This window comes from Hemitrygon akajei, chromosome 19, assembly GCF_048418815.1.
Source record: "Hemitrygon akajei chromosome 19, sHemAka1.3, whole genome shotgun sequence".
Classification (NCBI taxonomy): domain Eukaryota; kingdom Metazoa; phylum Chordata; class Chondrichthyes; order Myliobatiformes; family Dasyatidae; genus Hemitrygon; species Hemitrygon akajei.
In genome coordinates this window covers 14,877,863-14,899,043 of record NC_133142.1, presented here as the reverse complement: position 1 = coordinate 14,899,043, position 21,181 = coordinate 14,877,863, and the positions used below count along the sequence as shown (strand labels likewise).

Sequence of the window (21,181 nt, the reverse complement as noted above, 5' to 3'; positions counted from 1 at the left end):
AGAAGTAGGACATCTCCTTAGTTCTGGAATGAATTGGTTAGCATATGAGGAGTGTTTGGCAGCTTACTGGAATTTAGAAGAATGTAGGGGGATCTCATTGAAGCCTACCGAATGCTGAAAGGACTAGATAGGGTGGATGTGGAAAAGGACGTTTCCTATAGTGGGGGTATCCAGAAGTAGAAGGCACAGCCTCGCCTTTTAGAACAGAGGGAAGGAAGAATTTTTCTTTTAGCCAGACTGTAGTGAATCTGTGGAATGCTCTGCCACAGACTGCGGTGGAGGCCAAGTCCGTGGGGATATTTATGGCAGAAGTTGATAGTTTCCTGGTCAGTCAGGGCATCAAAGGATATGGCAAGAAGGCAGGTCTATGGGTTTGCGTGGGATTCCGGGATCAGACATGGTAGAATGGCGGAGCATCTACGATGGGCTGAATGGCCTAATTCTGCTCCTATGTCTTATGGTCTTAAGGACCAGATGGTGGATGTTCGTATGAGCATCTGGCGCATATCGTAAGTCCTGGTTCTGCGACCACTGGCAGACAATCTCTGAAGAGTATTGATAATGGCAGGGGTCACCCATTTTGTAAAGACACTGCCCAGAAGAAGGGAATGTAGAATAATTTGCCATGAACAATCATGGTAATGAAATCTCATGATCGCCACACCTTACGACACAGCCCATAACGAACGAGCAAAGGATGGAAAAGAATGGAACAGTAGCATGGGAGGTTGAATGGAGTGACATGGATAGGTGATGATTACATAGAATCTTTATCAGTAAATTCAGGTCATAGTTAACCAAACTCACGATATTTGAAGGAATAGTGGTTAACACAAACATGGACAGTTATTGACCCATAGCTCTGATACTTCCAAGTGACCAAACAGCAATTCAGGAACAGCTTCTTCCCCTCTGCCATCCAATTCCTAAATGGACTTTGAAGCTTTGGACACTACCTCAATTTTTTTAAAATATACAGTATTTCTGTTTCAGCACATTTTAAAATAATCTATTCAATATATGTAATTGATTTAGTTGTTTATTTATTGTTTTATTTTTTTTCTCTCTCTCTGCTGGATTATGTATTGCATTGAACTGCTGCTGCTAAGTTAATAAATTTCACGTCACATGCAGGTGATAATAAACCTGATTCTGATTCTGCTTGTGAAGCTCTACACTGGGGACTGTTGAGGCCATCAAGCCAATCTGTATTGTGGTTCCATCTCAAAATGCTTTGCTTGGTTTACAATTGGTACAAAATAAGTTGAAACAATTGAATTGATTCTTACTGTTGTCTGTAAGGAGTTCGTACATCCTCCCCGTGACCATGTGGGTATGCTCCAGGTGCTCTGGTTTTGTAGAACATATAATAAAGAAATCTACATCAGATTACAGGCCCTTCAGCTGACAATGAAATTGTTTAGAATTACCCTACCACATAGACCACATAGTCTTTCTAAGCTCCATGTACCTATCTGAGAGTTTCTTAAAAGACCCTATTGTATCTGCCTTCACCTCCGCATTCCACACACCCACCATTCTCTGTGTGAAAAACTTGCCCCAGACCTTCCCTCTATACCTTCTTCCAAACACCTTAAAACTACGTCCGCTCATGTAAACCATTTCAGCCCCGAGAAAAAGCCTCTGGCTGTCCACACGATCAATGCCTCTCATCATCTTTTACACCTCAATCAGATCACCTCTCATCCTCCGTCACTCCAAGGAGAAAAGGCCAAGTTCACTCGACCTATTCTCATAAGGCACGCTCTCCAATCCAGGCAACATCCTTGTAAATCTCCTCTGCGCTCTTTCAAAAGTATCTACATCCTTCCTGCAGTGAGGTTACCAAAACTGAACACAGTACTCCAAGTGGGGTCCGAGCAAGCTCTTATGTTTCCTCCCACATTCCAAAGATGTATAGGTTAGGATTAGTAAATTGTGGGCATGCTAGTAGGGCTGCCCCCAGCACAACACTTGGACTGTGTTGACACATTCCACTGTATGTTTCGATGTACACGTAACAAATAAAGCTGCCTCTTTAAAATCTCTTTCTTTCTTCAAAAAATCATTGAATTGGCTTCAACAATATTCCAGCTCAGTACGTAATCCAATAGAAGTTGCTTAACTGTGGGATCTTCCAGATCCACTTTGCTCAATATCACAACATGGTGTTGTATTATCCACTTAATAAAATGCATCCTTATTGTGCTGTTTCAGACTGTATATTGAAAAGGCAAATTTTATCCGCCAGTATAGCAAATATGAACATTAAATCCAATGGTAACCCATTGTGTGCTGCACTGCTGTTTGACTATGTTAACTTTAGTCAATGCTACAGGTAATATAATTTTATTTAAATATTTGGAAGAATATAAAATATCAATCTATATGTGCAGAGATACAAACCCAAATGTTAATGGGATTAAATTATAGAAATCACGTGCTTAGTCAAGTTAATAATCATCATGAGGTCTTTATTCTTTGGAACATAGAAGGTTGAGGGGGGACTTAATAGAGGTATTTAAAATTATGAGGGGGATAGATAGAGTTGACGTGGATAGGCTTTTTCCATTGAGAGTAGGGGAGATTCAAACAAGAGGACATGATTTGAGAGTTAAGGGGCAAAAGTTTAGGGGTAACATGAGGGGAAACTTCTTTACTCAGAGAGTGGTAGCTGTGTGGAACGAGCTTCCGGTAGAAGTGGTAGAGGCAGGTTCGATATTGTCATTTTAAAAAACAATTGGATAGGTACATGGACAGGAAAGGAACGGAGGGTTATGGGCTGAGTGCAGGTCGGTGGGACTAGGTGAGAGTAAGCGTTCGGCACAGATTAGAAGAGCTGAGATGGCCTGTTTCCGTGCTGTAATTGTTATATGGTTATATGAATTATTTACCAGTTATAAAAATCAACTTTGTTGTAAATGCAACCATGTCATCAATAACTGAATTGAATATATTCCCCTTCCCAATGCTAACAATAACATGTTAGTCAGATAAAAGGCCGATTTTCATATTATTTCAAGAATCCTAGAGCAAAACGTTCTCAAGGTGCTTTTTCAAAGATTTTGTGTTCATTCCGATTTAAATCTTTTACGTTGATAAATGTAATTACGGAATGGCTACATGACTAATGGTTAAACATAACTTAATTGGTGACCACAGCCTTTTCATTGTTGTTACCATGGCACCAGACAATGTTCCTGTTTCTACAGGTAGGGGAAGTTTATTGTGGTTTATCACAAGGCACTAAGTTTATGTCTGATGAACTATTGGTCAACCAATTTAAGGTTTGAAAATGAAAACAACTCAACACATTAAAAGCCTTGGAGGACTTTGAAATGTAGCCACTGAAATTTATGGGCCATGTTTCAAGCAACTAGAATACCATCTCACAACCATAAGCTTCTGTCTCTGAGTTCACTTCTTTTGTCGTCGTCATTTATTTCCCTGGAAGTCAATTACACTACGCGCACTTTTGTCATATTTTGATTCTTGTGTCTTTCTGTGTTATAACGATTGCCGAAGTTGACTCCAAAGTCTGTCTAAACTAATTTGTTATTGGTTTAGAAGGGGGATGGAGGAAACTGAACCCATTCTGAAAACTTATCTGCAGGAAATAATAAAATACCTCAATACTTCAGATCTGAGCATTTGGGGTGGGTGATTTCACGGTAATAAACAAAACAAATAGCTTTAATTTTCTATTGAGTTGTCAAATTAAGATCATTGTTGGATTTCTCAAAATTCCAACGTTGGTTCCAAACGAAGAATTTGAAAACAATGTAAATGCATTCTTCCTTTTCTTTCAGTCAATGTCCCCCCCCCCCCCCCCCCACACCTTCCTCTTCTCTTGAAGTAGTACACTCCTACTGGAATGTGATTCTCAGCATGTGACTTTTTCTCCTTTTAGTATCTTACCCAACTGGCTATACTTACCTTGGATCTTAGCAATGAGCACCTTCAAATATTTGTATGGATCCCTAGACGATGGCCAAATAACCAAATAATCCATATGGTCATGTTGCCGTAGGCCTTGATCAAGCTTGATAAATTCAACATGGTCCAGGAATTGAAGCATTTCCTGCACAGGCCCAAAGTGGGTTTAAACACCTACACTGAGTCTGGCTTGGTTAAAATGTATTTAGTTAACATCCATATAACACATTTAAAATATAACAAAAACTCCTTTAAGTTCAAAGTTCAAGTAAGTTTATTGTCATTGTACATATATGTCACCATATACAACCCTTGGATTAATTTTCTTGTGGGAATACTCAATAAATCTATATAATAATAACTATAACAGAATCAGTGAAAGACCACACCAACTTGGATGATGTTTCAACATGATATTTAAGATTAATATTAGATGGGTGGAAATTTTAATACATAAAAAGTATGAGTTGTATAAATATTTGTATAAGTATTTGTTTCATTCTTCAAAACATGACCGATTTCTGCTGAATTTGCTGGTTTGATGTTGCCTTATGACTTCTGCTTAGGAAATAAGCAGGAAATTTTGGGCTGCAAATAGGCAGCCATAAAATGGCTCATGAATGTGGTGAACTTCTCTTTAATTTTGCTCCTAAGGAAATTCAATGCCAAATGAGTTGCCCACGTGCAAAGTGAGATATAGAAAGCATGTGATTTACCTACTTCTACAATAGTGTAGTGCTGGTCATTTAACATCAAAGATATGACGTAAATTGGAAGCATACAGGGCTTTTGTACAGAAGGTGATGGTGGCAGAATCTTTATTGGGGGAAAAAGAACTTTCTGAAAAACAAAAAAAAAATCATTTTCTTTCACACATTCATATTCACATTGCAATCACACTGCAGTGATATTTCGCTTAATTCTCCATCCCACAGGATTCTCCGATAGACTGCAGCTTTACCTGAAAGCCTACTTTTAATATTTGGGAATAGAAACATGAAGTTTACAAGAACTGTCCTGAGCCAGATTTATTATGGTGAAAGTTAGACTGAGACATCTGCGACACCATCATTATAATTCTAACAGCTTTTTTTTTCTGTGTGGAGCAGCATTACCAGGACTGTATTGTTAGAAATGATGTGGAACTTACTATCTAACATACAACCTACCCTGCAACGAAACAAGAAATAAACTTCAATTATAAGCAAAAGTATGGAAATGGTTTTGACTCCAAAGTTGGACAATATGTTTCCTGCAAAAAGAATCTTGATAGTCTTTGCATTGATATTTTAATATTTGTCAACTATGACAGCATTGCCTGCATTGGAATGATATTTAAATGATATCCACGTACTAGTTCATATTTGGAAATAATTCATAAAAATCTATTGAAATACAAGGAAGACTGAAAACAACACCAATTTTGATATCACAGAACTGTTGACTCAACTGCTTCTTGATACATTGCTTTTAGCTATTTACCTCTCAGATCAATGATCCAGTTTGTTGTAATTCTACCACCTTGCCTCTGGGTTATGCTACTGGGAACATTTTCAAGGGCCCCTGTTGGAAATGTCAAAGTTCAAAGTAAATTTATTATCAAAGTACATATATGTTACTATGTACAACTCTGATTCATTTTCTTGCAGGCGTACACAATAAATGCAAGAAACATAAAAGAATCAATGGGACAAGCAAACAAGCAATGTGCAAATACAAAAAAAAAATGATTATAAATGGGTAAGCCATAAATATCGAGAAAATAAGATGAGGAGTCCAGTGATGGGACAAGTGAAGTTATGCCCTCTGGTTCAGGAGCCTGATGGTTGAGGAGTAATAACGGTTCCTGAACCAGGTGGTGTGGGTCCTGAGGCTCCTGCACCACCCTCCTGATGGCAGCAGTGAGAAGAGAGCATGACCTGGGTGATGGGGATCCCTGACGATGGATGCTGCTTTCCTGTAACAGTGCTCCGTGTCAATGTGCTCAGTGGTGGGGAGAACTTTACCCATGATGGACTGGACCTCATCAACTACTTTTTGTGGGATTGTCCATTCAAGGGGATTGGTATTTCCATACCAGGCCATGATGCAGCCAGTCAATACACTCTCCACCATACATCTATAGAAGTTTGTCATGGTTTTAGATGTCATGCATAATCTTTGCAAAAGTCTAAGGTAGTAGAGGTATTGTTGTACTTTCTATGTAATTGCACATACATGCTGGGCCCCGGACACATCCCCTGACATGACGCTGACCCTCTCCACATCTAATCAGGACTGGCTTATGGACCTCCAGTTTCTTCCTAGATGTTGATTTGTCACCTTCTTTCAGCAAATCAGCAAATTTAAATAAAGCAATGGAGCTGTGCTTAGCCTCACAGTCATTAGTATAAAACATAGAGCAGGGGGCTAAGCACACAGTCTTGTGGTGCACCTCTGCTGATGGAGATTGTGGAGGAGATGTTGTTGCCAATCTGAACTGACTGGGGTCTGCAGGTGAGGAAATCAGGATGCAATTGCACAAGGAGGTATCGAGGCCAAAGTCTTGAAGCTTATTGATTAGTTTTGAGGGGATGAGAGTATTGAATATAGAACTGTAGACGATAAAGAATATCCTGATGTATGTGTTTTTGCTGTCCAGATGTTCCAGGATTGAGTAAAGAGCAATTGAAATGCCATCTGCTGTTGACCTGATGTGCCAGTAGGCAAATTGGAGTGGATCCAAGTCATTTCTCAAGCAGGAGTTGGTATGTTCATCACCAGCCTCTCAAAGCACTTCATCACAGTCGATGTACTGTATGTGCTACTGGATGATAGTCATTGAGGCAGGTTACCACATTTTTGGGCACCGATACAATTGCAGCCTGCTTGAAGCAGGTGGTTAGCTCTGACTGCTGAAGCAAGAGATTGAAGATATTGGTGAACACTCCAGCTGGTTGATCAGCCATCTGGGCTGGTAGGTTCACCATCCTGAAGGATGCTGTCATGTCACCTTCGGAGACTGAAATCACAGGGTCATTGGGAGGCTGTGGGAGTTTGTGAATTTTCCTCCAGGTTTTCACGGTCAAAGCAAGCATAGACGGCATTGAGCTCATCTGGAAGTGAAGCCTTGTTGTCACCTTTGTTTTCCCTTTGTACGAAGTAATAGCATTCAAGCCCTGCCACAACAGTCATGCATCCTTCAATGATTCAAGTTTGGTCTAGAACTGCCACATTGCCCGTGAAATGGCTTAGAACCATAGAACACTACAGCACAGTACAGGCCCTTCAGCCCTCCATGTTGTGCTAACCCATATAATCCTTTAAAAAAAGTACTAAACCCACACTACCCCATAACCCTCCATTTTTCTTTCATCCATGTGCCTGTCCAAGAGGCTCTTAAATACCCCTAATGTTTTAGCCTCCACCACCATCCCTGGCAAGTCATTCCAGGAACTCACAACCCTCTGTGTAAAAAAACTTACCCCTGATGTCTCCCCTAAACTTCCCTCCCTTAATTTTGTACATATACCCTCAGGTGTTTGCTATTGGTGCCCTGGGAAACAGGTACTGACTATCCACCCTATCTATGCCTCTCATAATCTTGTAGGCCTCTATCAAGTCCCCTCTCATTCTTCTACACTCCAGAGAGAAAAGTCCCAGCTCTGCTAACCTTGCTTCATATGACTTGTTCTCCAATCCAGGCAACATCCTGGTAAATCTCCATGCACCCTCTCCATAGCTTCCACATCCTTCCTATAATGAGGTGACCAGAATTGAACACAACACCAGAGATCTGTAGAGTTGCAACAGCTTTCTGGAGATTGTACCAGGACCTTGTGTCTCTTACTTGGTCACTAGACCTGAATGCCACTGATCTGACCCTCAGTGGATTACGGATCTCGTGGTTCATCCAGGACTTCTGGTTGGGAAAGACTCTGAATGATTTTGTGGGGAGACACTCATCTATGATTGTTTTTATAAATTCCTTGACAACTGTAATGTACTCTTCAGATACTCATCTGAGACCTTGAACATGGTCCAGTCCACCAACTCGAAGCAATCCCATAGACGCCCTGCTGCCTCCCGTGACTACTTCTTTGTTGTCCTAACCTCTGGAGCCTTGCTTTTTAGCCTGTATGCAGGAAGGACAGCCAAGTGATCAGGTTTCCCGAAATGCAGTCAGGGCATGGAAAAGTATAGCAATGTAATTTTTATGTAATTCTCAGAAAATTGTTTCTTCCCTACCCCTTCAATACACAAACAAGTCTTTGTGTTGGAGAGATTTTTTTTTAAAAAAAATCATTGTAATTAGCCCCACAGTGATTTCAAGAACTGTATCTGCTTAGCCTAGAATCCACAAGCTGATATCATTAAATGTTTGTACTGGTGATGGCAGGATGGAGATAGGTCTCTACCAAAGGAGGTGTGTGGTGCTCCTTCCCTCTGTAGGTCACCCTTAGGCAAGGTTTAACACCTGCCTACCACCCCCCCTCCATCAGTCACATGAAGCCATGGGAGCGGGTGGGCGTATGAGCAGCTGGTGCATGTCGAAGTTCAAAGTAAATCGTATTATGCCTGTACATGTATGTCACCATGTACAAACCTGAGACACCTTTTCTTGCGGGCATACTCAGCAGATCTATGGAGTAGGAACTATAACAGGATCAGTGAGAGATCAGGTAGAGTGCAGAAGACAACTAACTGTGCAGATGTAAATAAGTAGCAATAAACAACAAGAGCATGAAGTAACAAGATAAAGAGTCCTTAAAGTGAGATCATTTGTTGTGGGGACATCTTAATAGATGAGTGTAGTTATCCTCTTTTGTTTAAGAGCCTGATGTTGAAGGGTCGTAACTGTTCTTGAACCTGGTGGTGCAGGTCCTGAGGCTCTTGTAACTTCTACCTGATGGCACCAGCGAGGAAAGAGCATGGCCTGGGCGGTGAGGATCTCTGATGGTGGATGCTGCTTTCCTAGGGCAGCGTTTCATATGAATGTGCTCAATGGATCAGGAGGGCTTTACCTTTTGTAGGATTTTCCACTCAAAGGCATTGGTGTTTCCATATCTGGCATATCTGGCTGTAGTGCAGCCATTCAATGCACTTTCCACTACACTTCTATAGAAGTCTGTCAAAGTTTTTGATCTCACAAGATCACTGACGTCAGGCAGACAATCTCTGCAGAGTATTATTAATTTAGCCAGTGTCGTTACACCTGTCTTGTAATGGCACTGGCAATGGCAAACCAATTTTGTAGAAACTGTTGCCAAGAACAGGACAGTGCATAATGAACAAGCGAACTAGAGAAAATTAATTACAAAACTTTAATTTTTTTGGATAATGTAATAGAAATAGCTTAGAAAGTATTTTTAGAAAAAAAAATATAAACCAGGTAGATATGGGGCTGGAGAGAATATGGTCCGTACAGATCGGCTTAACGGAACCAAGGCTGGGAACTGAAGCAGGACGTCAAAGCCAGTAGCTGGGTAATGGTGTGGTTAGCCGGGGTGGAGCGGCAAATTGGAATTGCGGGATTGGGGAACAGCGTGGAATGAGGGGTTTCCGATGTGATTTGACTCCCTCTGCAGTTTTTCGAAAGGAGTACTGCATGCCCTGCCTTGTAGCATATACAGAAAATGCATTCGAATCATATGGATTGCCTGGGACAGGAGCTTCTCGTTGTTTCTGGTGTGGTACAAAGCATACCAGAAGCAGTTGTTATCACGTTTCACGTTAGATTATTTTTTTTTTACTTTCAGTGCCCACAGTTTTTTTTTCTCTCGCTCCGAATAGTTTTGAGACTGTTTCTTCTCCCATTGCACACGGCGCACTTTTTTTTAAAAAAAAGCAATTTCCCTTACAGCCAGCAATTGCGCTTGCATTTCAGTCAATTCCGCTTTACGGTGGAAATTCAGCAGAGGCCGATTGCAGTCCTTTTAGGAGATGGCTAAATAATCTGGAACCAACTTTCATTGAGTCTAACCTATTAGTCACTCACTGGTGCGTTTAATGGGAAAACCTGAAGCGGGGTGGAGGAACAAAATAATAAATAACTTGTAAGAAACACACAGTGCGGTGGAGAAAACTGGATCAAGCCTGTCTGTATCTGAGAACATTTCCAAACAGGTGTTGTCCTGCCGTCCTGCCACGGCTCTTATTGTACACATCGAACGGCGGCGTGGGGGGGGGGTTTAACTTATTAATGTGAGTTTTAATACTATAACGAAGCGCGCCAAAATGCGCAAAAAAAAAAACAGGTTGTGCTGGCAGGGGAGAGAAAAAAAAATCTCTGCTGCGTATAAATTTTTTTTCTCTTGCGAAGCCAGCAGTGTTTGAAATGGAAGGCAGGGCTAACACTGCTCCTTCTCTCTGCCCCCACCCCGGCTCGCTCCCTCCCTCCCACTTCCAGCAGTTGGTGCATTTTGGAGTCTGTTCTGTGCGGGGAGGGGAGGAGAGGAAAGAGGAGGAGGGGAGGAAAGAGGAGGGGAGGAGGGTGTCGGAGGGGCGCACTGAGCATGCCCGGTCGGCTGCCCGCTCGCATAGAAGAAGCTGGTTCGCATTCGAGTCATACCAAGCATATCCTGCATGTCTGTGCAGTTAACTTGCAGCGGGCTGTGAGGAGAGCTGGCGTGTTTTTGTCTCTGTCACAATCGAGAGCCTTCTAACCATGAACTCAAGAGTTTCTTCCCAGTGAGGGGAGGGGAATAGAAACCAGTCCTTTTTTTTGTGTGTGTGTGCGCGCGTTTTAAACCCACCTCTCCCCTCTCAGTATTCTAGAAGGGTACAACTTTTATTTTTTTTTTAACATACATCTGAAAGGCTGGGGCCTTCAGCTTTGGAGTGAGAGAGAGAGAGAGAAACACAGTAGGAACTAGCCTAAAGCGCGCTATCTGGTTAAGCAAACAGCTGGTCTTTTTGCTATCCAGTAAATGCTACTTAAGAAAATGGACCTGTTGAACTATCAGTACTTGGACAAGATGAGCAACAATATTGGCATCCTTTGCTTTGAAGGTAACAAACAAGAACTCCGCCTTGTTTTCAGTCTTTGCTGTCTTGAACGCATTGTCAGTTTTTTTTGTTGAATGTTCCCCGGGTCTAGGATACAAATTATTTTGAGTGCGTTTGGTTTTCATATGTAGTATCAGTTTTAAAGCTTGCTGATGGTTTTTGTTACTTGAGTTTATGTTCATTTCTTTTAAAACCGGTGATATGAAGCTGAGCCCGGGGCCCCAGGAGGCTGCAGCCATGTAACAAAGAGCTTGCTGCTTGTCTCAGGAGCCATGTTGTACTTCCACAGTCTGACTCTTGTTTAGCTTCTCATTTCCTGTGTAGTTCTGAGAAAGTTCAGACATTGAAGGATGTGCTTCTTTTTCTCCTACGCTGGAAGAAACGATGGTCGAGCCAAAAAAAAAAGAATCTGCTCGCCCAGACTGATTATAGCTTATTTTTTGTTTGGGGTAAAAGATACAGTATTGCACTCAGTGTTTATGCCTTACTCTTGGGAGTTCAGTTACGATTGAAGATGTAGCTGTTGTGTAGTTAAGTTGCCCCTACGTGCTGTTTAAAGTCGTGGTAATGGCTTGATTTTGTAGTCTAAAGCAGTACCGGTCTAAAGCTGTTTGGCACAAGTACTGTATTTGCGCAAACCACATTTGGTACAGTACTATCCACGCTTACGTTAGTAAATCAATTCAAGCTGCGTATTTTTGGACTTCATTCATTAAAAATATAAAGCAAGCTTAATTGCTAAAGCATGTCTGTGCATTTGACCTGCAGATTCAGATAGCGTTGCAAATACTTGAGAAGCCTGGTCCTATTTTAAAGCTGCCCATGTTAATTAATTACTAGTATAACGGCCTAAACGCGTTTTTAAAAAACTTGAGACGAGCGAGGAACAAAGGAAATCAGCATTTCTGTTTTTTAAATGATTAACTTCTGGCGGAACTTAATGTTCACTGTGTTTGATTCCTGGTTTGGCTGCATTTTATTATTCGCTTTACATGCAGGTTTTCTGTGGGTGAACTCGGGTGATCTTTAGCAGAGCGAGTGATTTTTTAAAAATAACTTTCTCAAGGAATTTCTTTGAACTTTGCAGCGTTAGTCTCACTGTTCCAACCTAACTTTCCACAAAATGCCGTGGTAGTTATTTTTACGAATTTCCACACACACACACACACACAAAAATCATGTACCCATAGAGCATTCATTATGAACACAAAGATATGCTGTAAATCAGTCATGATCAGTTTCCATTAGAAACCCATATTTATTGCTAAAATTAGAACATTGGTTAAAATGTTAGTGTGATTCGACATAATAGAGGATGTCAGCCAGTTTCACTGCAGCCTATATGATTATTATTTTTATTTCTTTGTTACAACTGACATTCACTTTTACCGTATTGAGGCTTGTGTTATGTGGTTAGGTTACTGATACCAAACAAAATGCAGTTTTGTTAGAGGTAATTTTGGAAATTATCTGGGAATCGTTGCTGTCATATTTGAGTAATAATCAAATATGGAAGTAAATTTTAATGGGAGGAATAAGGGCATTCATAATCAGATTTCAGTCCTGTCGTTTTGGGGTTCACGTTTTTTTGTTGTTATTTTCTGTTACTGATTTAGCAGCTGTTGTGACCTGGAAGCAATCTCTTTCAGCAAACAATAACTCCATAACATTAATGCCAGAAGTCACTTTGGTTTAGTCCACATAATTGGCATAAATGATCTTCCATATGTTAGACCCTTCTGCTTGTTTCCTTTGCAGAGAATTTTTTGGTTAAACTCTTGATCATTTTTCTACCCAGCTCCTAGAAATTTAATTGTTGTTTTGGACACAACATATTTTCAGTGTGTGTGCTTTTCTTCTTAAAGAAAGCATTAATCGGCTATATCCATTGTAATTTTCAAACTTCTTCAGTGAACTCAAAGCTTTGCATGAACATGTCCTTTTGTAAAAGTTCTGATCATTCCAGCATTCTGTCTCATTGAAGTAAAAATTCTTCCAAAAATAAATTGAAATAAAGTACAATGTTGAAATGTGTTAATAAGGTTAATATAATGTCAATTATTTAAACATTTTGATAATGTACAGTTTTATATACATTCTTGATAGAAAAAGAGACAGATTAAGAGTAAGGCACTGTGGGCATTTTGTACTTGAGATGTTCAGGTGATGTTTTTACTATTGAACTTGGAGGGAAAAATAGTTGACACGTTTTGAGGCTTAAACTGAACATATTAGTGTTAATTAATGTTTTGAGATGTTTAAATCCCAGATTAATAAACTCATAAAACAAGTCAAATTAATGAAACTCTAGCCTTTCTCAGTAGTCACGTCTGTTTTAATTTGGGTATCCAGGTGCCAGTGTTTTGTGTGTGTCTGTGCGCGCACACACTGAGAATGCTAGCATTCAAAAGCCCATTACCAAAGCTCAGGGGTGAAAAGGCTATGCACCAGGACTGTTCTGTACCAGCTGCCTGTACTGCTGCACCGTGTCAAATGACAGGCACTTGATACTCGGTGAATTTTGAGTAACATCTGCATCTTGTTTCTTCTTCTCTCCCCCCACCCCTCCGGAATAACAGTTCTTTGAGCTCCTTCATTGCAGTGGAGATAGAATTTATAAAACGACACATAATAATGTGTAGGGTAACAGGCTTGTGGTTCTTTAGCTCTTCAGCTGATTCTGTTTGAGAAAATAAAGCAAAGGTGTAATCCCATTGATGAGAGCAGCATCTTTTGCTAGTGGTTCTCTATTCGTGTCCAGATGGTTGAAACTACAGCAGGCATCTTTTTGTGATCATCTGCTCCTTCTGTCTCTCAGCCTCTCTTTTCTCTCTCCCCCCCCCCCCCCCCCCTTGGCCTTGAACTGTGATAACTAGAATGTTTAAGCAGAAGAATAGATTGAACTCAGAAGCTGGCTTTAAGGTCTTTCCTAACTTTACAACCAAGCTGGAACTTGAATGTTGGCAAGTATGCCACTGGTATGATCGTTGATTAGATTATATTCTGATTCACATAACAAGGCTTCATGATTTGAGAGGAAAATGAGTTTGGCTTGAATAGAAGTATACAGTGAGGGTCTGAAGAAATGAAGCTTGGATAATTGAAGAGCTGCTGAAAAGGGGTGTGAGAAACTCAATTTAAAGATGGTCCAAAAATACAGTCTGCAGCTGGAGTTGTGAACTACGTTGGAAGGCCATAAACAGCTTTCTTTTTGGAGACAGGAGAGAAATGACCTTTATTTGAATGTTCTGCACTGCAACACTTTTTTTCTCAGCTGCAGACTGATGTACATTTAATTCTTTGTCAGCACTTCCAGCTTTTTTTGTGGGATCACAATTATACTTGCCAAGCGGGTAGCAATTCAACTGATTTGACTATTTTGTTTGGTGGTGTGATACCTTGGATGTACACAGATAAAATATTTTTAGTGCTTACGTTGGTTTTTGGGGAAACGCTGAAGGCTGAACTTTGTTTCCCTGTCAAGGCTGAGCAGTTAATAATGTTTCTTGACATGATTCTGGCATTTTTGTTAATGTGATGGTGCGATCTTCCCATCCATTAAATTTATAATATAACTTGCATTTGAAAAGTTTCCTTGAGGATCATTAATAAGTTATGTAAGCAGAGCCAGTGTCTTTGACTATCTGATCATATTGCCTCTTAAAGCAGCTTATCTGATCTTCATTCAGTGCTGTTTTCTGGACCTTGCTAAGCACAAATTGATTTGGCTCCTTTCCTGGATTGCATTAATGCCGACGGTTAAATTGCTTAACTGTTAAGTATTTTGGTAGTAAGTTAGTCAGATATATCTGCAAGCATTTCTCCTTTGTGTTAAAAATGTACTTGAGCTTTCACCTTTGTATTTGCTTGGAGTATGGAATTCCATTGTTAGTTGTATAACTGTTTGCTTTCCTGTTCTGTGCTTTTACACTTATTTTTCTTTGTTTACGGTGCATCGTTTTTGGCGGGAAGCAAACCCCATTTAAGCTTAAGGAATCCTGTCCAGTAAAACCTGATCTGCAGCATTATGCTGACTGTCTTGACATCTTTTATGTTCATGACTTCATCTCCTCGTGGAAGGATAAAAGGGGAGGTTATTTTCAGTGTTATCGGCTGTGATCTGAGCCGTGTTTTTCATATTCCACAAAGCTGGATTGGATTTAAATGGAGCAGACACTGGCAAAACGGGGGGGGGGGGGTGGGGGGAGAGTAGGATCAGTGGTGGAAACAACGGTATGCTTTGTTAAATTGTGACTAAAATTAAGACTGAAAATTTACTCATGCATATGCATAAAGTCTCTAGAATTTCCATGCGTCTTCCATGTAAACAATTCCTCATTGTATTTTGATTTGCAACCGACTGCAAATATTACATTGCTCTTTGGCAGCTAAGCTGGAACTCCATAATTTATGTGGGCTTTCTCATCTAACAACTGGATTTAAATCCAAATTCAGCATCCTAGTTTCTGCAACGGGCAAGGAAATAGTGACCATCTGGCTACTTCTAAATCCTTAAAATTCCCTAGCAGGTGTCATAAGAGGTCATGATGATAACAATATCTCAGTGAATTGTGTTTGTATGTCTTTGTGTTCAAAACATCAATCTTCCTTCATTTTGTGCCATTTGTTCGTAATTAACTTTTGAAGCAGACGTCCTTAAATATTTTATTTTCTCTGAGTTGCTGTGAGTCATAAAACTTGAGGCTATGAGTACTGTCAGGACCTTGACAAAGACTTGTGGTTTCAACCAGGTACTTTAAATGTCAGGAGGGTCTCTATAACCATCACCTTTCCCAGGCAGTGAGTGCTACCCCTTTACCACTTTGGCTGGAGAAATAACTTCTCTAATGCTTCTACCAATTTCAGCCCCCCCCCCCCCCACCCCCTATGTTATGGCTTTTCATGTAACAAAAATTCACTCCTGCTTATTTATTTACTTGTTGTGATACAGTGTGGAATAGGCCCCTCCTGCCCTTCAACCTGCACTGCCCAGCAATCTCCTGATTTAATCCTTGTCTAATCATGGGAAATCTTACAGTTCCAATTAACCTACCAACTGCTATATCTTTGGACCGTGGGAGGAAACCGGAGCACCAGGAGGAAATCTACGCGGTCATGGAGAGAATTAACAATTCACTACCCAGAAGTTCGAAATATAGCATAACATTTGCTCCTCCACAACTCGTGCGTGTGTGGGAGGGGAGTAAATAAACACAACATTTATTTTCTTTTAACTCACATTTCTTGATGCATTTATAGATGGTGTGACTTTATGGAGCATCAGGAGATGGTCCAATTTGTCAGATTTCCCCCCCCCCCCCAATAATGTGGGATCAGGAACAACTGCAGTAAGTTTTAATCTTGTCCGGCTCCATTATGGGCACTGGCCGCCCTAGCATCGAAGACACCAAACGACAATGCCTCAAAAGGGTGGCAATCGTCATTAAGGATCCCCATCACCTAGGTCATTGCTACCATCAAGCAGGAGTTAGGAACCTGAAGACACACTTAACGATTCAGGAACAGCTTCTTCTCTCCACCATCAGAGTTTTAAATGGACAGTGAACCAATGTGCACTACCTCACTTTTTTTTTTTTGCTCTCTTCTTACCCTTACTAAATATATTTTTATTTGTATTTTATTATTATTTATAGTTTTTATTACTGTGCATTGCAATGCACCGCTGCTGCAAAACAACAAATTTCGCGACATGTGTCCGTGATACATTAAGCCTGATTCTAATTCTTTAAATCGGTGCGCTCTCATCTGAAGATTTGGGTATCTCTTGTTTTAATGCTAAGTCAAACATTTCAGAAAGTCATTTCTGAATTTACTTTATGAATATGCAAAATTCTCGGTATAATATCTGTGTTTTGAGATTAGATTAATGATTCGGTCCTGTTAAGTCTGCTCGGAGACTTGTTCCTTAATTCCTTTATGTGGTCAGTCATTGTAGCTTACACAGAAAAAAAAATGTGTCATGATACAGCTGCTGTTATAAATAGTTCTGAGACAAATTATTCCATAAATTCCGTGTTGATTTCAATTGAAATATTAAACTACTTTGTATCCTGGCATTAAGTGAGTTTTATACATGCCTTGCTTTTGCACTGATCATGAGATGTATTCCTAGGGCAGCTGGTGTGCAGAGCAGCTATACAATTTTCCATTGCTTTCTGCAGTATCTATTGGAGGGCTGTCATAGTAACTGCAATCTGCTCAACTTCAGTTGTTTGGAGCTGATTTAGAACTTTGGTAGTTTTTTTAAAAAAAATTTCCATTTCCTGACAAATGCGGCACAATTACTGGCCCAGCTGAGAATGCGGTGTGGAAGAGGCAGATAGGGCTAGAACTATGTGCTGAGGGGATGCAGATGTGCGAGACATTTTGCATGGTGCTTGAGGGTTAACTTGCATTGGGTTGAGAATTCATTGTACAGGTGTTTGGACTTGTTAGCATGATTGACCTGTAGAGACAGGGATGCCTTCTGTATCCCTAGCATCAAATGTGGAGGTCTTGCTTTTGAAACCTATTTGTACTGACTGTGTTTTGGCTTTGTAGACTGGAATGTTCGTGTATGGTGGCTGTTTAATACCGTTGGTGGAAAACTCAGAAACTGGAATGTTTAAGATTTTCTACCGTGTATTACTCGAAATGGGTTATTTACTTATGGGGATACAGCATGGAATAGGCCCTTCCAGCCCTTCAACCCACGCCGCCCAGCAATCCCCTGATTTAACCCTAGCATAATCATAGGACAATTTACAATGATCAATTAAGCACCCAACCAGTATGTCTTTGGACTGTGGGTGGAAACTGGGGCACCTGGAGGAAAACTACATGGTCAGAGGGAGATCATACAAACTCATTGTAGGTAGCGGCGGGAATTGAACCTGGGTCGCTGGTACTGTAAAGCACTGTGCTAACCACTGCACTAGCATGCCACCCTAAATTATAGCTATAATTAATGAGGGTGTGGTTTTTGCTTGTTAATGGCTTTTTGAGGCTCACCAGTATGCCCTGAGATTTTGTTTAATGTACTCTGTTACTTGCGCCTTAATGACTTACAGTTTTTCCTTCTAATTTGGAGGTTAATCATAACTTTTGACAACCATTTTCAATTAATTTTTAACCTCATTTATTTCTAAACTTTTCACCAAGTCCTATTTTGCATTTCATTTACCTCTTTGATGGGCCCTGCCGAGGCACTTTTTTTTTGTAGCTTTTTCACATCTGTTGGCGGGTTGAGAACTTCCTTCCTGGGGAGTATAAGAAACTTGGCAAACATCAGGTTAAAATTCCATGGGGAAAGAGGGTGGAAATTCTATACATAGCAGCTTAGCTGGGCAAGAAAATACATGCAAAATGTTCTCTAGCTGTCTCAAATGAATAAGCCGTCAGGAAAGTAAAAATGGAAATGTTTCAAAAAGTTGCCTGGTAATGAGACTGATGACTTTTTTAAAAAAAAAGTCACATGAATATTGTGCTTCTGGAATGCGTATTATCTGGTTCTAGACAAAAACTAAATTAAGTATATTCAAACTGCAGCTGAAGCTTTTATTTTAAAGTCTTGCTTTATCATAGGGTTTCTTGCCAGGATCATGATGTCATTTTTGGTTGCTATGGTGCGTGGTTAGACTGGAGGAGACAACCCAGCCAGCAAAATAGGACATTTGTTTGGTGGACTGTAGTGTGGTTTCCCTTCACTGGCTGAATGCTGTAGGGAAAACGACCAACAATAAATCTCTTGAAATTTCAGCTCGTTGCCTTTTTTATTTTGTAGTTTGAGGAAGAGGCATGGGCCTCGTATCAGACTTGGGTATATGCACTTACTTCTCCCACCCATTGAGGGTGTACGAATCTGCGTGGGCTTTTTTTGGTGTGCCCTTGTCGATAGCTGCACTGTAAAACATTGACCGTCTCCAATAAGCTAGCAAAGTTTAGTTTGGCAAGCTGCTTTTTCCTCTGCTGCAGTTCTGATTGTGCGGAAAGAGAAACACAGTTTCCCACAGTGCTAGGTGACTTGATACAGAGTTGAATTTCTCACTGCATTAAACCAAAATAGCAGATTTTATCCAAAGTAAAAACAGTTGTTGCCCTTCTGTGTCACTTGAGCGAGACCAGTAAAAGATTAAATAAATTATTATAAATTTAATGAATATCATTGTAATGATAGGTGTGACAACTTTACAAGGGAAAGATATCTTAGTTAACACAAAGTATATTAAGCTGTTACATTGTGCTTACATCCTGTAATCTTTTTTTAATTTAATCTACAGGTGAAGCTGCATTAAGGAGTGACAGTAGGATGCAGTCGATCCCAGTGTCCTCTGCACTCACCAACCATCGTACAGGACCTCCACCTATCAGCCCCAACAAGAGGAAGTTCAGTGGAGACCAGGCAGACGATGATGTCGAAAATGAGAGTGAACAGTTCCCCAAAACAAGCAGGTTATATGTTCAAGTGTAAGTTTGCTTTGTCTGGAGACTCTGAACTTTTAGGCTACATTGGTTACGAAAGATGGAAGTATTTGGACTGTCCTGAACCTCGAGCACATTCTAAGATAGCTGGGCTCTACTCACGTTGTAATGCCTGTACTTGAGTTCCGCTATCAGTTTATTTTTCTTTTCAATTGGGTCTGCCTACTGGTTTTTACAGAAGTAAAAATTTGCAGGAGTGTGTGCTGGGTCCAAAGAAAACTCTTCACTAAATAGTATGCCTATGTAAATACTGTCTTGTGCAGGTACTCCTGTCAGTAATGTTCAAAACAAAATGACTATCAAATTCTCAGTCTGTCACAATCCTCACCTGCTTATAAAATAAACCAGTCTTTTTTTTAGGCATTGGGGAGGGAGAGGGATTAAGAATATGAAATGTGCAAGCATCTGATATGTTTGTCTACCATAACCAGTAATTTAATTATTTTGTTTAAATACTAGCACTGTATGCTCACTGATATGCCTTCTGCCTGTTCATTGCTGAAATTTAGCCCATGTTTCCCCTTTCCCAGTTTCTATTAAGGCTTTACAAGGTCTGGCTTCTTTCTCGTCTTGTCATTTGTTGATACGTTAAGTATACTACTTTAGCTCCTGGCCTTCCAGCCTGTCACGGGCCATTGCTTTGAGTCCTCGAATCCCTTTTCAGTTTTTACTGCGGAACTTTATATTTCTCCCACCTCAACAGCATGAGATTGTCATTCAGTGTACAGCTGTTGGAAGGACGTGGAGGCTTTAGGGAGGGTGCAGAGGAGGTTTACCAGGATGCTGCCTGGATCGGAGAGCATATCCCATGAGGAAAGGCTGAGCAATCTGGGGCTTTTCACTTTGTAGAGGAGGAGTGTGAGAGGTGACTTCATGGGGGTGCACAGGATGAAAAGAGGCCAGCCGGAGTTTTTCCCCAGGGTGACAGTAGCTAATACACGAGGGCTCAATTTTAAGGTGATGAGAGGAAAGTATGGGGGGGGGGGGGGTGGCATTGCCAGATATGTTTTTTACACAAAGTGGTAAATGAGTGGAACACTCTGATGGGTGGTGGAAAAGGCAGAGACATTAGAATATTTTAGAGACTCTTAAGATGGGTACACGGATAAATGGAAGGCTGTGTGGGAGGGAGGGGTTAGATTGATTTTGGAGTAGGATAACAGATCATCTTGTTCTATGTTCTGATCCGTCCCATTGTACTTAATATCCAACACTTTCACCACTGTGACTGGATTATTTATAATTAGAGGACGGATTACCCGCACAGTTCAACAGCACATCCTAGCCTTACGACTTCTTCCTAAAGAGAATTAGCAGGAACGTTACTTCTGTGGAATATCCTTTGGGACTTGTATACGCGAGGCCATTTCGCCATCTTTGATAGTTGCAAAGTTCTATTCTTTCCCATTGTGGTCATATAGAAGCAATGCCAGAAGATTGATTCTGTTCCGAGAAAGTCACTTTGTTCTGTGGGTAAATGGGAGGTCAGGCAATCAATGTGAACTTCTGATGCTACCTATATTAGGAAAATAAAATCAAGCAAAATAATTCACATGCTTTCCCTCTAAGTCCCAATCTGGGGTTCCCACACCCGCTCAGTTAATGGTAAGGATCCATGGAATAGAGAACCCCTGCTCTACAACATTGTGTTGTTTTGTGTAGTAATCAAGTGCAACCTGTCCTTATTTGTCCCACCTCCTCGATGCTAGAAGATGTGTTTATGGTAGAGTTTTAGCTTTTATAAGAAAATCGCTTCCAGATTGTGGTTGGTAATGGG

At 40.6% G+C, this 21,181-nt stretch overlaps 1 protein-coding gene across 4 annotated transcripts in view; it reads left to right on the top strand.

Moving 5' to 3' along the window:
• vgll4b (vestigial-like family member 4b) overlaps nt 1-21,181 on the top strand; it is a 128,488-nt gene that overhangs the window by 66,635 nt on the left and 40,672 nt on the right. For 2 of the 4 annotated variants that reach the window (XM_073072106.1, XM_073072105.1), the window contains one exon: nt 19,203-19,389. In XM_073072106.1, the coding sequence (XP_072928207.1) occupies nt 19,203-19,389 (187 nt within the window). Of the gene's footprint in view, nt 1-10,435; nt 10,927-18,704; nt 18,942-19,202; nt 19,390-21,181 lie in introns of those variants that run through there. The other 2 variants (XM_073072103.1, XM_073072107.1) reach the window with 2 other exon arrangements.